The sequence below is a fragment of the Arachis ipaensis genome, chromosome B5 (genome assembly GCF_059453495.1).
Source record: "Arachis ipaensis isolate K30076 ecotype BB chromosome B5, ASM5945349v1, whole genome shotgun sequence".
NCBI lineage: Eukaryota > Viridiplantae > Streptophyta > Magnoliopsida > Fabales > Fabaceae > Arachis > Arachis ipaensis.
In genome coordinates, this window is record NC_142440.1 from 7427045 (window position 1) to 7444397 (window position 17353).

Consider the following 17353-nt stretch of genomic DNA (forward strand, 5'->3'; position numbering starts at 1 on the left):
GAGCTTAACCTATGATGCACGGACACTGACACGGACACGGGACACGACACGACACGGGACACGCCGACACACAAATTTTAAAATCTTACATGATACGGGGACACGCATATATATAAAATATAAAGTATTTTTTAGATAAATTGTAATGATATTTTGATATTTTATTGATATTAAAATATAAAATAAAATTTTTAATTATTTTTAATGTCTTATTTTAATTATATCAAGTATTTAAAATATTTTTTGTTTTAATAAATAATAATATATACTATATCTAAATTTATTTTAAGAATATATGTTAAGAATAAGACTGGACACGCGGACACGTGATGGTATTTAGGTGTGTTCAGGCGTGTTCGAAGAAGAATTTTTTATTTTTTATTAAGACATGATTGGACACAGCAGACACGCGTGTCGAACGAGTGTCGGTGAGTGTCGTGTCCGAAATGTGTTTGACACGTGGACACGATAACTCAGCGAAGTGTCCGTGCTTCATAGGGCTTAACAGTACTTTATAAGTTATAACCAAGGCTTGTTCCCTCTGCGTGCAGGTAACAGGAACTGCGTTCCAATTTGCGTGCAAAGGAACGCCCAACACATGGCTAAGGCACACAGTTCCCTTCGCCTTTGCCAAACCACAAAAATAGTTAAAATACAAAAGTGCATATAAATTTAGTTTCGGATAATCTGAGCGCTAAAGACCTTCACCACATCAGATGAACGGCTCATAGAACACCACGTGGACAATAATCCTGTCCACATAGCGAACCGGGAAAGGACCCTATGAAAATCTGGAAAATTCACAAAACTTGCAGCCCTCCTCCACGTAAATAACATGTGGTCCCTCGTACAAAAACCATGCTATTAATCAACGAGCTATCAGCTATGGTACCATCTCACTATTCTTTCATAGCTTGAATTCAACAAGTAAATAGATGCTTAGACTAAATCTTCACTGCTCTCAACTTCCAATTCCAAATGCAAGACAAGTCAGACCAGGAAGCAGCTATGGCTCGTTGATTATTCATAATCACAAAATTTCAAGCTTTTCTCGTCGGGTTTCCATCAAGGTCAAGGCCATAAAGGATGAGATGGATGGGGAAGCAAGTGGCTCTTCTGGACGTAGCTGGGATCCTGGCTTGGAAATTGAGGTCCCTTTTGAGCAGAGACCGGTACGTTTAAGACACTTGTGATATTATGGGAATAAATGTTTTCTTTGGGTATTACTCAGAACTCAACATGATATTCCAGAGTGTAAGGTTAATATCATTGCTGAACCTATTAAATAATAGGTGAATGAGTACTCTTCTCTGAAGGATGGAATCCTGTATTCATGGGGTGAACTGGGTCCAGGATCCTTCTTTCTTCGCCTTGGAGGCCTCTGGTTGGTAGTATTCACAGTTCTTGGAGTGCCAGTTGCAGCTGCAAGCTTTAATCCTTCAAGAGTAAGGAAGTCAAATTTATGTGTGCATAAGTTTTGGGACATTTAGTAATCAAAGTAGTCAACAGAAATGTTGATACATTCTCACAAGAGTACATGTGACTGTCAGCTGCACACTAGCACAAAAATATTTTTCTTATATAAAATTTCCTTCAGCCGGTGTTAATGTGTCACTACCTTGCAGGAGCCTCTAAGATTCATACTTGCTGCTGGAACAGGATCACTTTTCATTGTATCTTTGATTGTCTTGAGGATTTACCTGGTGCGTTTGAACGTCGAATTCTTCTTTCTGTTCTGCGTACCATAATAATTTCATTATTGGGGACTGGTTAAGTAAGGCAAAGAATTCAAAAAAAAAAAAAAAAAAAAATTGTCAATTGTAAGACACAATGGATTCAAAGTTTAGCTTGGTTGGAGCTCCCTCTTGTAGTCATGCATGACCTTTATGTTGTTTGCCTCAGATGCAATAGAACAAGTTTTAAACTACCATGCCAATGATTAAGTTCCTGAGCCATTTCTGCACATTCAAACTTAAATCACTGCTGCAGTCAAATAATTTGAATTACAATGCAGGGATGGAGTTATGTTGGAGATAGACTTCTATCTGCGGTCATTCCGTATGAAGAAAGTGGATGGTATGATGGACAGATGTGGGCCAAGCCACCTGAGGTTTGCCTCTATTTTTATGTGAAGAATGCTTGCATAAATGCTAATCCAACATAAACCTAACACTTAACGTACACTCATAATACAGTAATGGAACCCAAAATAAAATGCATGCGCCATGAGTAAAACTCGCGATGTATAAATTTATTTTGAGATGTTATATACATCATATCCATCCAAAAATCTCCTCTTTTATGCAAGCTTCCTTTGCCTGGTAGTGAGAAGAGTAGTTCAAAGGAATCCAAACCATATTCAATACAATATACGCGACCAAAAAAGTAGCTTTAAATGAATACAAGGAAGCCAATTTTAGAGGTGGATTGCAATTTGGAACTTTGTTACCTAAGATACACTCAAGCAGTATGTTCAAAGTAAAAGAATATAAAGGATATGGAAGCTGTGACATGCTTCATTTCTCTCATTTCAGGCACTTATAACTGAAAAGTTAGCTTTATTTGCAGATCCTAGCTCGTGATAGATTGTTGGGCTCTTACAAGGTACTAAACACTACATCAATTAATTATGCAGGAAAATCTTGGATGCAAGCTAGAAAACATTATATTGATTTCTTGCAGCATGATTCACATATAATCGATGTTTTCAGGTTAAACCAGTTGTTCAACTGCTCAAGCAAACTCTAGTTGGAACAGGAGCATTACTTGTTACTGGAGTTATGCTATTTATCTTTGCTACACCAGTGCAGGACTTTTTCCAAACTACCTTTACCACGGTAGGAAAGAAATCAAACGCACAAGCTCCCAAAGTTAACACAAAGTATAACTTAAGGTAAGGAAAGACACAGAAACAGAGAAACATATGCATTATCTTCAATTTTTCCCCCCTTGTCTCATTGCAATATTATAATGTATGTTGTAGAAAGGAGGAGTTGCTTAAATTGCCTGTAGAGGTGATGGCTGATGATGATCTCGCAGCAGCTGCTGCAGAGGCTGCTGATGGAAGACCAGTCTATTGCAGGGATAGATATTACCGAGCATTAGCAGGAGGCCAGTATTGCAAATGGGAGGATCTGCTCAAGGATTAAGAAAGATGAATGTGTAACTAAATTCATTTAGTTAGAGTACCGTTTGTAGTGACTCTTTGGCCAAAGTTTTATGCTATTTAGTAAGAAACCATTTGAAAAGATGTTCAAAGCGATGAGAGCAAACAAACCCAGAAATATATTGAAGAAATATTAAATCATACCGAGGTATAATGTGATCATATGAAATTACAGGTCATATTTCTAATTGCATATAATGAATATTAATTTAAGAATAAAAAATGTGAACCAGAAAACATACTTGAAAATATACAGATACACAAGTACAAGCCCCGCTTGGACAATTCTGCAAGCATGAGAAGATTGTTCTTGATATGCCGTGAGTTATGGTAGCTAAGTCGATCTGAGGAGAGTGCTGCTCTAATGACAATTGATTCCAGTGCAGGGGACAAATTCATTGCAAAGCAAAACTATTTGCTTCCATTATACTGATCTAACCAACTAGAAACATTGAATGATATTCATTTGCAAAGATTCCGATTGCAGCTCATTTTTGAGGAAAAGGAAAAACAGATGACATGTTTTTCACGTTCAATGTCAAGCAAAATAGCTCAAGCATGATATGAATTCCTCAAATATTGAAAGAGCACCCATCAAGCAGTCCTTGATCCAATGATTTCACGAACTAGAGATCAGTGAAGCTCTGTTGCTTTGTCCCAAATTGGTGTATCAATAGAGTATAATAAAATGGTTGATTGTGCGATAGGCCCAATATACCATATTAAACAAGTTTCCTACACCAATGAAGAATTTTGAACATTTGTGCTCCAACAACATGCCTGAAGGTCTTCTTGTTTGCTTTGGCATATTCAATATCGAGTGTCCGATATGCAAGAGCAAACAAATACATAGCTGGATGAAGTCTTCTGCATATTGCATATTGCATAATCAACAATCAATACACTCCATTGGCAAGTACTTGGTTAGGACACAATTCTGAAAACTCAAAAAGTGTGGTTAACAAAGATGAGACGAGATACTTGATTTCCATCAACTGGCATATTTGACTCCCAGGAAAATAACAAACGATTCCCCCAAGATAGTACTACTATTTGTATATCATTAATAGCCATTCCGTAATCAACACCACACATTTTTTAAAGCAGTACAATTGATACAGTTAAATAATTCTCCCAAAAGTTAAAAGACAAGAAATATCAGTTAACTTACCTGTCAGCTTGCTCGCCATTGTCCAAGCCATCCCACAACCTTTGTGATGGTATTGTATGACCCTTCTTATCTTTACCATATGTTTCAACATACCAACCCCCTATGTCATGGAAGCCAGAGCGAGGTTCAAATAGCCAAAACCTGTATAACTGAAGACTTAAAATTAGTAAAAACGTATTACAAGCAGGAATGAGAGAGCAGCAGATAATTATGCATAAAAGTTGCCAAATTTCACACAGAAAATTAGAATATTACAGTATATTTTTCAGTTAGAAGCACTACAGAGTACAGAAGAAAATTTTTCTCAGCAAAATATCTACATAATATAGCATCATCAGAAAATTTTACATATGCTCATGGTTCTTTCAACTTAAAATGTACAATAATAACATTTTAGAAAAAATTGAAAGTTGAAAATGACATGGGTTAGTTCAACTGTTCTAAACTGTTTAACCTTTCAATAAACTGTATGAATGTTGACAGCGTTATAGAACAATCTAATAGCAATACGATCAACATTGAAAACAAAATAAAATAAAGATCAGTAATCTAGCCACGAGAAGATTGGTATGCATGATAAAGTCACATGTTCTGACAAAGAAAGTGATCAACACAGCATATGTTATGATGTTCACCAGCAAATATTACAGAAAGATGCCAGAGCTTTACTTGCTTGGTGGTAAACGTGCCCTAGTGCATCTACACTCACAAAGTGAAACTCTGTCACCGATTTCATACCAGTGCATATGCTTCACCTGAAAATTGTCATAAACAACATTTGTTGATTTATAGCATCCTGCTATACCAAGTTATTCATAATAAGACATTTGAAGCAGTAACCTGAAACCTAGACGATTCTTATCATATTAAGACTATAAGCAAAGAGGACTTGGTCCTTATGACAAGTAAAATCCCCTTTTAAGTTCTAACCGTTTAACCAACAAGTGCATGGAATAGCAAATTTACATACCAGCAATGTTCTATGTTTCATGATTGCATGGGTCTTGTCACCATTGCTGTTGTAGACATAACAACAACCTTCATCTGGGGTGCTCCCAATTCCAGATATGGTTCCCAAATGAATTCTGCTTCCAACTGCACCATTGGCCAAGTAATGTTCTGGAAAGTCGCCACTGATATATTTTGGATCTTCATCCGAATTAAGGAAAACGTGAATGTGATCTTCAACATCTTTCTGCAACCCACCAGAATAACATCTAGGTAGGTCCCGGGTTGCTGTAGCAATCACTCTGCCGGAGACGTGCAATTCTAGATCTCTATATGCATCCGATACACTATTTGAAATGTTAGAAGTTTGAATTCGATGTGTCCCAAAATCCTCTTGCCTTTCTGCATTGATGTGAAATTTCTTCATCGTAGATTGGCACAGGTCAGAATCTAAGGATCTGAAAGAAATTAACTTCTCATTTTTCGTAGATGATATCTCCGGAATCTTCTCAACTAGGCAAACCATCCCGAAAAGATCCCGGCCGGAAACCAAGTGCAAAACCTCAGGAGTTTCATGAGAGGACCTTTCCTCAGCCTCAAAGCAGTCAGGAAAAAGCTCCATAGGCATAGAATCAATTTCAGGACCATAATATGCTGCATGAATAGCTGAATAGAAATCTCTCTCAAGCACATCAAAGTAGCCTGTTCCAACAGCCACCTTCTTCTCTGACAAAATATCATTTATAGTTAATCTGTACCACTTCAACCATTCAACAACTTCCATCTCCTTGAAAGTATTAGCATGGGATTTGTAAATGTGCAATTTTGAACCCTGTTGGGAATGCCTCTGTATGAGCCTTCTCTGGGACAACAAATACATGTCATAATGGGTTCTCTTCCGAGAATCTGAAAGAATCTGCAAAGAATCACAGATTATTCAGTTAATTAAAGTTCCCTCCAAACCATAGAAAAAAAAACCCCATGGTAGAAACCCATTGAGACTCTATATTATGATCTGCAAACAGTTTCAAGCTATGCAGTAGGTGTTACTAAACACCAAGTATAAGAGCATGCGCAGCATATCCAGTACCAATGCGAGCAGGAGAAAACGAAAAAGCAAATCAATGAGAACAAAGTTATACATTCAAACTTTGGACATTAAAAGCTATCAAAGTTAAAATATACAGTCAGGCTTCGCAACATCCTTCAAAGGAAGCAGTATTACAATATCACTATTCAGGTAAGCTTCTCCGAGCTCATTGTTCCATTTTGACAGTCTCTCTTGTAACTTAGAACTGGTTAATCATGTTATCCAACCATAGTCTATGAAAATTTGAATGATTATTATGCCAACTTATTCCAATTTTACAGTCGCTAATCGTTAACGATATCAACTAACTTCTATAATGGATCTTTATTTTTAATATTTCCTTTTCCTTTTCCTTTTCACTACAAATAATTGAGACTTCAGCACAATTTCACAAATTTCAGAACCTAAATAATTATTTCATGAACCAAATTTTATTTCTCTGTCTCCATCTAAGTCCAAATTCAAGCTATCTAAACGAAAACAATGATAGTCCTGAGTAGGATTCGCACCCACCTCATATGCAGCCAGGATTTGCACGAATCGGCGAGACTCAGCGGAATCGTTCCTTGACTCAGCAAGGTCCGGGTGAGTCTCTTTCGCTAATTTGTGAAACGACGCTTTGATCTCAGCGAAGGAGCTGGTCTCCGACACTCCTAGCAGCTCGTACGCGTTCTCCGCGGGGAATTCTTCCCAAGAAGATTCAGATGCACTACTGAACCGATGGTATCTGCAACAACGACACAGAAATACGACGTCGTAGGGCGTTATAGTGGCGCCGTTTTGTGTTATCGATATCAAAGAAATTGGGCTCCGGTGATGGAATCCTATGACCGTGCTGTACCCGGCGAGATACACCATAGTTTTTAGCGTTTTATTGTAGTGTAACAAGAGAGAGAATAGAACACGGGGAGAACTGAGGGAAGTGGATGATGGAGAATATAGTCCTAACTCCTAACGAAGTTTTCTCAACACTCCCCCTCACCCATGCTGAATGCTGAACCGAGCGTTTACGTGTCGTGTCCTTATCGAGTTAAATTTTTCAAACCAATACACGTGGTTGCCAATTGAGAATCCAGTTTTTTTCTTTCTTTCTTTTTTTTTTTTTTATGAAATTCTTACAGAGATTTGAGAATTGAGATGGTGGCCTGGTTTTTCATTTTTCCACAATTTAATTCCCTGACTTAAAGATTATTAGCAAAAAATGTATTTATTTCGATAATTATGTAATTTATTTAAATTAAATTGCACTTCATTTAAGTATATCCGATTCTAATTTGAGTTGCTGAGCTAAAAATTGTGGAATTGAACCATGAATTTCATTCTTTTTCGTTCCACTGAAAACAGAACTTATCAAACTTGTCCCATCATCCTATATAAGCTTGGTTTTCACCTGGACATGCAATTTTGAAATTCTCTTGCACTTCTTAAAACTCCATGCATAAATCATTTTTCTTTATCACGTTAATGCTATTGCACTTCTTCCAACTCTGTCACCTTTTCACTGATGTTATAATGTTAAATCATATATATGTAGCGAACACGAGACACACAAAACCACATTAAAGTATTAATTTTAAGCACTTAAGCCCAACACGACTGAAGTAATCACTGTTGAGAATGAAAACTATATCTCTTAGTAATTGTATAAAGAAAATCTATAGATACTGCTTTTAAGGCACTCCCTGGCGATTTACGGCTTCAGTGGCTGAGAGCTCGGCCTCGGAAGAAACAGCAGCACCTGAGGGAGTGGGTGCATCAGTGGCGCCAGCTCCACGACCTGGCTTGGGTTCTTGATGGCCTTCAGTGCCATAACCCTTACGCTTATAGTCTTCCAAATCCTTATATTTCACGTAGGGACTGTCCTCCATTGGAAGAAGCTCTTCCGTGCTGCTGCTTTCCTTAGCTGATTCGTTATTTTGAGTCTTTTTCTCTCTGTTTTCTTCCTTATTCTCCATGTTCGTTTTACTACTTGCTGAGCCTCTTCTGCTCGGTTGTTGCATTATATATTGTAAGGCTTTGTTTTTCCTTTAGCGATGCTTTTGGCACCTGGAACACACGTGGTGCTCCAATAGAGATTTCCGGAAGCGTGGCTACTTTCTCTTTGGAAGAAGCTAGAATTTAGAAGCTTAATATTAGTATTAATATTAATTAATTAATAGGTGCAAGGAAAGGCACCAATACCAATCGACGGGTAAGGAGAATTATAATAGACCGCCATTGCCCACTTGACAACGCTGCAGCACTAAAGGTCTCATCATCGCTTTTGAGATAGGAGAGTTGGGCACTTTGCCAAGAGACTGGCGTCAAAGGCAACTCCGTTACTCCACCACCGGTTGGACCAAATATATATGGGTTAGTGTCAACGGCACCCAGCCCTTCCTTGACTCGTTCACTGTTTGTCTCTGCCCGTGAGCATGGCCAAATAACAAAATAGAAGGAACGCGCCCAAAAATGAAAGAAAGGGACGTATAGACTATAGCCCAAAGCATGACCCAGAAAAAAAAAAAAAAAAGACTGCAATGCAACGAAGAGAGGACAACTTGGGTTGATCGAATGATCAGCTCATTCGTCTGTTTAAGTAAGTGTTGGGAGTTCGAATTCCGTCTTGTGCATGCAGTAATTTATTAGCCAACAACAAATCTATAAATGAACTCAAATCTACCATGGATTAGTCTTTAACTAGGAGGCAAATAAAAAATGAATTAGGAGTGTGAAACGGACCAGTACTATTCATTAGGCCCAACCAATTATTTTGGGTTAAAGGAGCTGGACAAGTTATTGTTTGAAATAGCTGTTCAGTTCATCTAGAGAAGTCTGTTTATTATTTTTTTTTTCTGAATAGCATTTTATTCGTAGCGAATTAATCTTGATATTGGGAGAAAGAAAAAACGGAGACAATTTTAATTTTAAAATAAAATAATAAATTCTAAAAAAATTTATTTTTTGCCAACTTTCTTGCTTTTTTAATATATTATTAGTTTAGAATTAGAGATATTTGAATCGCATTGTCAAAGATATCAATTTTTGCCTTTATATATTGAGCTAACTTATTTCTGCGGCCAAAAGAAATATGTGCTCGATTGGATTATTTTATTTTTAAAAAATATTTTTATATATTTATAAAATATTATTATAAAAAAATTTAAAAAATAAAGTTTTAAGAAGATCTTAATGAATTGTCTACTAATTAAATATTTCTTAAATTTCCATCTAAACACAATTATTTTTCTAATAGAAAAATCTCAAAAAAAAAAAAAATTTAAAAGTACTTCTATTCAAAAGGCAATCTAAAATTTATCCATTTACTTCTTTAAAAACAAAAGCAGAAATTGAAATGAACGTGGGAAAATATTTTTTATTCAGGTATATATGTATAAGTTTCTTTGCAAGTTTTGGAAGGATAGGCATGCTGTCTACCCTTTTATTTTGGCACTTTGAGATAATGAAAAAAATTTGATAAAGTTTGTCCATATTGTTTGGAATAGGTTTTTGTGTAAAACTATATTTTCCAAGCGAGAAAGACTAGAGGCCAGCACTTTTATTAAAATCTGGACAACATTTAACTAATAAATGAAAAATGAGTAATCCTATACTATTGGATGAAATCTCATACAATTAAAAATATTAATAATAATTAATTAATGGCTACAAATCAAAAAACTTGCTGACCCGTATCCCTCATCTTTTTCAAACAAGCAAGAAAACACAAGTATTGTGATGATATAAAAAGGACAGAAGCTTTGTCTACCACCTTTATGACAAGGTTTGGGAACATAACCATGTGTCATGTGTGGTTGTGTACTATAGATTCAGATTTCAACCCAATCCTCAAATTTACCTCGGTATATAGATACTATTTTGGTCACAAATTTGCTTAAGTACGTTTCAGTCAGATCTTCAAACAGATGTAATGATGTAACGTATAACTAGAACCTATCACCGTTAAGTAATTTGTTGCTTTCTTTTAATGATTCATTATCTCCTTGTCAATGGACTTTGATTTGGAAAGACAGAGAAGTGTTGTTTGAAGCTGTTGTATATAGTAATTTTGATATGGTTTTTACTCTAACTTTTGGCGTGCAATCTCTGTTTTTCAATTTCAATAGCTGAAATTGTCCCCACCACCCTGGTTGTGAAGCATGCAAGGCAATTCATCGAGAAGAATGGCATAAAAAGCGACCTTAGATGCGTATTGGTTCTAGTAGTGGCCGGCCATAAAAGTTCTCTGTTCCTTTCTTCACCCATCAAACAAGGAAAAGATCAAAACACATTATTTTTTGGTTTCCTCCTATGCAATGCACCGAATGATCACTTCACTTCACTTCTCTGTTTTAATTTCTCGCTTTAGTGTTTGTCACTACTTCACTTTTATATATGCTCTTCACATTCCATATTTCTCTGTTACAACTACTCCACCATCTTTTTCGAAAAATATTAGCTGATCAACACTTTTTTCTTAATTTTATCTTATATTTAAATTAACATTAACTAACTCGCTGTCTTTCTACACTAAAAATATTGGCCCCTTAATATTATTTTGCTTCACGGATATCTTTATATTTATATCTTCATTTCACATTCTCGTCATAAGATCATATTCTTACAAGAAACTTATCGCTTAATTCCCACCTTCCTTTCTCATCCGAACTCTTTGAGTTTGAAATGGCCACAAACATTTGGCATGCGAAATGGAAACAAGTGGAAGAAAACGATCAGGACGAAGATGAAGATGAAGAACTGGAAGCATTGTCACTTTGTGATCTTCCGGTGAATTCAATCGAACAAGAAGATCTGCCAAGAAAACCACCAGCTTCTCAGATAAGCGAAACTAGAGAAGCGGAATTCGATTTCTGCTCATGGGGTGGCCCGGTAGAAATGTGTTCAGCAGATGAAGTTTTCTTCCAAGGCCAAATGCTCCCATTGTGTGTCTCATCAAAATCCACCACTTCCCAGCGTTATGGCCAGAAACATGAGTGGCTATTTGAATCAAGGTCAGAATCCATGGACCATTTTTCTTCAAGCGAGTTTCATAGCAGTAGCAGTAGAAGCAGCAGTTTAAGAAGTCAAAACTCATGTAGTAGCACCAGCTCCACCACCATCACCACAAGAACAACAAGAACTTCTAATGCTAGAAGAGAAGTTCGTGGTCATCATTTTTACACGCATCATCCAAGTCCCAAACCTCAGTTGAAAGCAAATATTACAAGACAAGGAAGCTTTGGTAATAATCATGGTAGAAAGTCGTCATCAGCATGGGATATTTTCCGTCTAGGTGTGGTTCCTGCACCTGAGATAGGTTTACAAGATATTAAGGTTCGTAGTACCAACAATGTTAATAGCAAAAATTATAGTAACTTCAATTTCAATTTCAACGCTAATGTCGCCACTACCAATAATAGTGTTGAAATGAGTAACAACATTAGCGGAAAGAGCAAGAACGTTTTGAAGCAGTTTATGAACAAAGGTAGTGGTTTATTCAGTGGTTGTAAGTGCTCATCAATTGAAACGGTTGAGGCGGACATTGCTATGATTGGTGGTCACACAAAAAAGTCAAATGAGACAGAGGGCACAGTGCACGCCATGAAAGAAAAAGTGGTGGAACAAAAGAGGCAGAACAGTAGGGTAAAGCAGGGAAAGAAGGGTGTGCCACGTCATCATCAAAGCTTTGAATGGATGAAGGGGCTTTTAAATAATACGAAGTATCACGATGAGGAGGCTTTGTTATCATCAAGCTCATGAATTGTTGTGTCATTGTGTGATTATTGGTCGCACTTTGTGTTTAATAGATAGATTAGAATTAGATTGCCTTTCTTTATTAGCTTTGGAATTATGATATTGGAGTAGAGGATCTGTGAAATCATAGTCAGAATTTTTTACATTGCTCGTGAGAAATGAGGCTGTAAAACGAATTATATCAGTATCATTCCTTTAAGAGATTGAATTGCTTTTGTTAAGATATATTTATGTCATGGGGTTTGTGGTGATTGGCTATTTTGGATTGATTTAAGGAATTTGTTAGGTAGATAATGACTTTTGTGAATAACGTGAACAATTGATTCTAAAATTAGTTCAGTAGAAATACACTATATCCCAATTTATCCACCTAAATCTTAATATTAGGATAACCATTCGTACACCTAGATCTAGTGAATTGAACATCCGATATATCTATTGTTCATATTATTTAGTATTTTTATTATCTATCTATAATTTTTCTTGATTTAAAATTTTTGTTCACAGGATTTGGCAGCGTTTGGGTTGCCCCTTGTGACATCTCTTTCAAAGAGAACTATTTCTACCTTAACAGCTAATTTTTTAAACATGTTAAATATGCACTAAAATTAATTATTAATACAAAATACTGAAATGTTAAATATATATTAAAAATAAATTTAAAAAAATATTAGAGAATAATTAGAATTTATTATTTTTTTTATTATTAATCAGTCATTAATATTAAAATAAAATATGTTATTAGATTACTAAACTAAAAAAATTAAACTAAAAAAATTAAATTAATGACTAAATAATAATAAAAATAATAAATTTTAATACTTTTTTTAATATTTTTTATAGATTAAATTAGATATATATTTGTATATAAAGATATAATAATTAATTAAAAATTTATATATTATGTGCACATAATATTTTTAATTTTTAAATATTATTATTAAATAAAAATAAAAAATATTATTTATATACTAAAAATAAAATTGAGATTAAGTATCAACAAACATCTCTTTGGAGTTTTGAAGTGCATAAAACAGTACAATATTTTGTGGAACTGGTCTAACTGTATATTCACTGAAGTCCGCACCTCAGCCTAGTGATTCCCGCAACAAGTCTTGAGGATAATTCATTAACGTAATCTGATCATTACAGGTCGTGTTAATGCAGAAGAATACTTCTCATAATACGTACAAGGTTACAACTATCCTTGTCTTAACTCTCGAGAAACATTCAACTATCAATAAATTTCCAAGAAAACAAGATAAACGATAGCTGAATATAACAAGAAATAAGACAGGCAAGCGAGTCAATGGTCATAAATAATTTTGAAAGTAAGCCTCCATTGGTTGACCATTAAAGTCATCGTCATTTCCTATTGTTTCATTTTAAAAAGCCATAAAATCCATTGTCCCAGAAATGTGAAAAAGTCATGTATAAAATTTTGGAACACTCAAATAAATATGTTTAAAATCTTTTTTTTAAGATATTTTTTAGTAATTAAAATTTAATATATATAATTAATTAAATTGTGTTAATTTTATTAAAATTAGATCAGACATGTTAGAAACAAGAGACTGAGAGAATGATGTGAAAAGTGTATTATTGAGTTGTGTGTCAGGTACAATATACAAGGGGTATTTATAGGTGCTAAATAAATCAAAGTAATAAAGACATAGAATCCTACAATTAATGTACAGATATGCTATATAAATATAGACGATGCTAATTGATCTAAATTGATTCTAATGATTCTAATTGATTCTCTAACATCCCCCCTCAAACTCAAGTGGGAGCTAAGGATACCAGCTTGAGTTTGGATAACAAAATCCGAAAGCGAGTCGGGTGATGAGCTTTCGTGAAGATATCAGCAGTCTGATCCAGTGTCCCAACAGCAACGAGACGAACAGCATCAATAAGAATTCGTTGCCGAACAAAATGACAATCAATCTCAATGTGTTTGGTGCGTTCATGAAACACATCATTATGGGCAATCTGAATAGCACTGCGGTTATCACAAAAGACATCAGTAGGGGACGACTGAGGAGCACCCAGATCTTCGAGAAGCCAACGAACCGAGATAACCTCAGCAGTGGTGTCAGCAAGGGCACGGTACTCAGCTTCTGTGCTTGAGCGAGCAGTGAACGTTTGCTTCTTAGCACGCCAAGAGATGAGAGCGTCGCCAAGAAACAAACAATAACCAGTAGTAGAACGACGATCAGTGGGATCACCAGCCCAATCAGCATCAGAGTATGCCTGAAGGGTCAAAGAGGAATGGGCAGAAAAATAAAGGCCATGAAAAAGAGTGCCTTTGACATACCGAAGAATGCGAAGAACTGCCGCATAGTGAGTAGTACGGGGAGCAGACAAGAACTGGCTGAGGACATGAACTGGATAGGCAATGTCTGGTCGGGTGACAGTCAAGTAGACGAGACCGCCAACTAATTGACGATAAAGTGTCGGATTATCCAAAACAGTGCCATCCATAGGGGTAAATCGAACATTAGGCTCAAGAGGAGTAGACTCGGTGCGACTATCTGTAATCCCAGCGCGGGCAAGGAGATCTGAAGCATACTTAGCCTGAGAGAGATAAATGCCATCATCTGTGGAGATGACCTCGAGACCAAGAAAATAGCTGAGAGAACCAAGATCCTTCATCTCAAAGGTACGCTGAAGTGAGGTCTTGAGATCAGAGATACCATCAACATCATCTCCAGTAATAATCATGTCATCAACATACAAAAGTAGAAGAACAACTCCACGGTCGCTTTTACGAATGAAAAGCGCATTCTCATGAGGACTAGAAATAAAGCCAAGACTGCATATGGTAGTGCTGAACTTGTCAAACCATTCACGAGGAGCTTGCTTAAGTCCATAAAGTGCCTTGCGAAGGAGACAAACCTTACTGGAAGGACAAGGATATCCTGGAGGTGGTTTCATATAGACTCTCTGTTTCAAATCCCCATTAAGAAATGCATTCTTCACATCCATCTGACTGAGAGACCATCTTTTAACCGCAGCAATGGCAAGGAGAGCTCTAACAGACGTAAGGCGAGCAACAGGAGCAAAAGTCTCTTCATAATCAATACCATACTCTTGCGTACAACCTTGAGCAACCAATCGTGCCTTATAACGGTCAATAGAGCCATCAGAGCGAGTCTTGATCTTGTATACCCATCTACTGCCCACAACTTCCTGATCAGAAGGAGGATCAACCAAATCCCAAGTGTGTGCTTTTTCAAGTGCCTGTATTTCTTCCTGCATTGCTTGTTGCCAATTTGGATTTGTGGAGGCTTCTCTGAATGACTTAGGTTCATGTTGATGAAGAATAGTAGAAAAGCAATGATAATCAAGAAGATGAGGAGGGGGATTCCTTACTCTAGAAGAACGAGTGGGAGGAGGAGGCATGACGCTAGGAGTGGGATCGCCGTCCGGACTGGAATCATCGGGAGATGGAGAAGGTGGAGGATCAGGAGCCTCGAGTGGTGGACTTGGGGTAGACCCTGTAGTATCATCACTAGGAAAGAGATCAACATTTGGGTTAGTAAAAAACGGTGATGGAGTAGAAGGAATGGACTCAAAGGAGGAGAAACTAGAGAACATGTGATGTTCCCAGAAGACAACATGACGAGATATACGAATACGGCGAGAGATAGGATCCCAACAACGATAACCCTTATGTTCAGAAGCATACCCAAGAAAACAACACATGCGAGCCCGAGGTTCAAGCTTATTATGTTCATGAGGCTGAAGAAGGACAAAACAGACACAACCAAAAACACGGAGAGAACTGTAATCGGGAGAAGTACGATAAAGACGCTCAAAGGGAGTAGTGTTACCAAGAACAGAAGAAGGGAGTCTATTGATAGCATGAACAGCAGTGAGGACAGCTTCACCCCAAGCACGCTCAGGACAGGAAGAGGAAATAAGCATCGCACGGACAGAGTCAAGAATATGACGGTGTTTACGCTCAGCTCTGCCATTTTGTTGAGAGGTACCAGGACAAGAAAACTCGGACAAAGTACCCTGTTCAGCGAGAAAATTTAAAAGTTTGGAGTCACGATATTCCATAGCATTATCACGTCTGAAAATTTTAATGACCTTTGAAAACTGAGTTCGAACCATAGTGGCAAAGTTAATATAAATCTGAGGCAACTCACAACGATTAGTCATCAAATAGACCCAAGTAAAACGGGAATAATCATCAATAAAGAGGACAAAATATCGAGCCCCTCCCATAGAAGCGGTGGGAGCGGGTCCCCAAACATCAGAATGAATAAGATCAAAAGGAGAGCATGCAATAGAGGAATTATTATTAAAGGATAAGGCAGGTTGTTTTGCAGTGTGACAAGAAATGCAATCTAAAGACTCATTTTGAACTTGACCTAAAACACCCGTAGATATAAGAGGACGTAATTTGCCTAAGGAGCTATGGGCAAGACGTCGGTGCCACAAGTGAAGAGTAGATGGAGAGGAAGCAGCACATATATGGGTAGAGGGAACATGAAGGTTCTCGAGCTCAAATAAGCGTCCAACCTTACATCCAGTCCCGATGATCTTTCCCGTCCGACGATCCTGCACACGACATCCAGAATTTGAAAAAATGACATCAAAACCAAGTTCAACAAGCTGACCGACAGAGATAAGATTAAAATTCAATTTTGGAATAAAATAAGCATCAGAAAGATGAATATTGGACTGTGAAATAACCCCGTGATGTGTTGCATGCAAGAGGGAACCATTAGCAGTGTTAACAGAAGGTGCATTTGTAGTGGGAGACAACGACGAAAAAAGATGACGCAAAGGAGACATATGATTGAAACAACCAGAATCAAAATACCATTTAGAATTACCTGGAGGGGTGGAAAGAGTAGCGGGGGTATTACCAGAGAAAGAGAGAAGTTGCCGAAGAAGGGTTTCAATATCTGATGGAGAGACAGAAGGTGTGTTGAGAGATGTGGAAGAGGTGGACTCAGTAGCAGCAGCAGCAGAGGCAGGCACATGCGAAGAGTGGTTGGGACGAGGTTGATACTTGTTCTGATCTGAGCGTGGTGGTCGAGTAGGACAGGTAGCAATCAAGTGACCCGAGAGCTTACAATAATGGCAGAACAGTTTCGGGCAATTGGAGCCAATGTGGCCTTTTTGTTTGCACTTACGACATTCAATAGAAGGACAGTCGGAGAAGGAATGCCCAGGCCGATTACAATTGCGACAGATTTTTCCCTTTCTGTCGGTGGCAGCAAAGACA

General features: G+C 37.2%; 4 protein-coding genes across 10 annotated transcripts; 2 read left to right on the plus strand and 2 right to left on the minus strand.

Moving 5' to 3' along the window:
• Window positions 1–644: 644 nt before the first annotated feature.
• On the minus strand, window positions 645–7463 carry LOC107642722 (Chaperone DnaJ-domain superfamily protein). Of its 7 annotated transcripts, none has more exons than XM_088486441.1 (7): window positions 6889–7463; window positions 5308–6201; window positions 5007–5092; window positions 4338–4478; window positions 3409–4033; window positions 1619–3134; window positions 645–1437 (listed from the first exon to the last, which is right to left on the minus strand). In XM_088486441.1, the coding sequence occupies exons 1-5, from the start codon at window positions 7231–7233 to the stop codon at window positions 3889–3891; spliced, it is 1611 nt and encodes a 536-aa protein (XP_088342567.1). In that variant the 5' UTR covers window positions 7234–7463; the 3' UTR covers window positions 645–1437; window positions 1619–3134; window positions 3409–3888. The 7 variants fall into 7 exon arrangements, with proteins under 7 accessions (XP_088342567.1, XP_088342569.1, XP_088342570.1 ...); XM_088486443.1 differs by having other exon boundaries at window positions 4338–4486; window positions 6889–7376; XM_088486444.1 differs by lacking the exon at window positions 645–1437 and having other exon boundaries at window positions 2227–3134; window positions 3409–4103; window positions 4338–4486; window positions 6889–7365.
• Window positions 936–3307, plus strand: CGLD27 (DUF1230 family protein (DUF1230)). The gene is made up of 7 exons (XM_016346183.3): window positions 936–1172; window positions 1293–1445; window positions 1626–1703; window positions 2015–2110; window positions 2569–2604; window positions 2712–2893; window positions 2984–3307. Exons 1-7 carry the CDS (start codon window positions 936–938, stop codon window positions 3147–3149), a joined length of 948 nt encoding a protein of 315 aa, XP_016201669.1. The 3' UTR covers window positions 3150–3307.
• Window positions 7464–7870: 407 nt separating the features above from the next.
• Window positions 7871–8391, minus strand: LOC107641664 (uncharacterized). The gene has a single exon (XM_016345141.3). It carries the CDS (start codon window positions 8373–8375, stop codon window positions 8046–8048), a length of 330 nt encoding a protein of 109 aa, XP_016200627.1. The 5' UTR covers window positions 8376–8391; the 3' UTR covers window positions 7871–8045.
• Window positions 8392–10807: 2416 nt separating this feature from the next.
• On the plus strand, window positions 10808–12366 carry LOC107641666 (uncharacterized). Its single transcript, XM_016345142.3, has one exon. It carries the CDS (start codon window positions 11038–11040, stop codon window positions 12112–12114), a length of 1077 nt encoding a protein of 358 aa, XP_016200628.1. The 5' UTR covers window positions 10808–11037; the 3' UTR covers window positions 12115–12366.
• The last annotated feature ends 4987 nt before the right edge of the window (window positions 12367–17353 follow it).

Coding starts and splice junctions, on each gene's coding strand:
- CGLD27 (XM_016346183.3), top strand. CDS start 936: ATGCTTAGACTAAATCTTCACTGCTCTCAACTTCCAATTCCAAATGCA. Junction 1,704..2,014: donor TTGTCTTGAGGATTTACCTG/GTGCGTTTGAAC, acceptor ATTACAATGCAG/GGATGGAGTTATGTTGGAGA. Junction 2,605..2,711: donor GATTGTTGGGCTCTTACAAG/GTACTAAACACT, acceptor CGATGTTTTCAG/GTTAAACCAGTTGTTCAACT.
- LOC107642722 (XM_088486441.1), bottom strand. CDS start 7,233: ATGGTGTATCTCGCCGGGTACAGCACGGTCATAGGATTCCATCACCGG. Junction 5,093..5,307: donor TGAAACATAGAACATTGCTG/GTATGTAAATTT, acceptor GACAATTTTCAG/GTGAAGCATATGCACTGGTA. Junction 4,034..4,337: donor AATGGCGAGCAAGCTGACAG/GTAAGTTAACTG, acceptor TGCAATATGCAG/AAGACTTCATCCAGCTATGT.
- LOC107641664 (XM_016345141.3), bottom strand. CDS start 8,375: ATGCAACAACCGAGCAGAAGAGGCTCAGCAAGTAGTAAAACGAACATG.
- LOC107641666 (XM_016345142.3), top strand. CDS start 11,038: ATGGCCACAAACATTTGGCATGCGAAATGGAAACAAGTGGAAGAAAAC.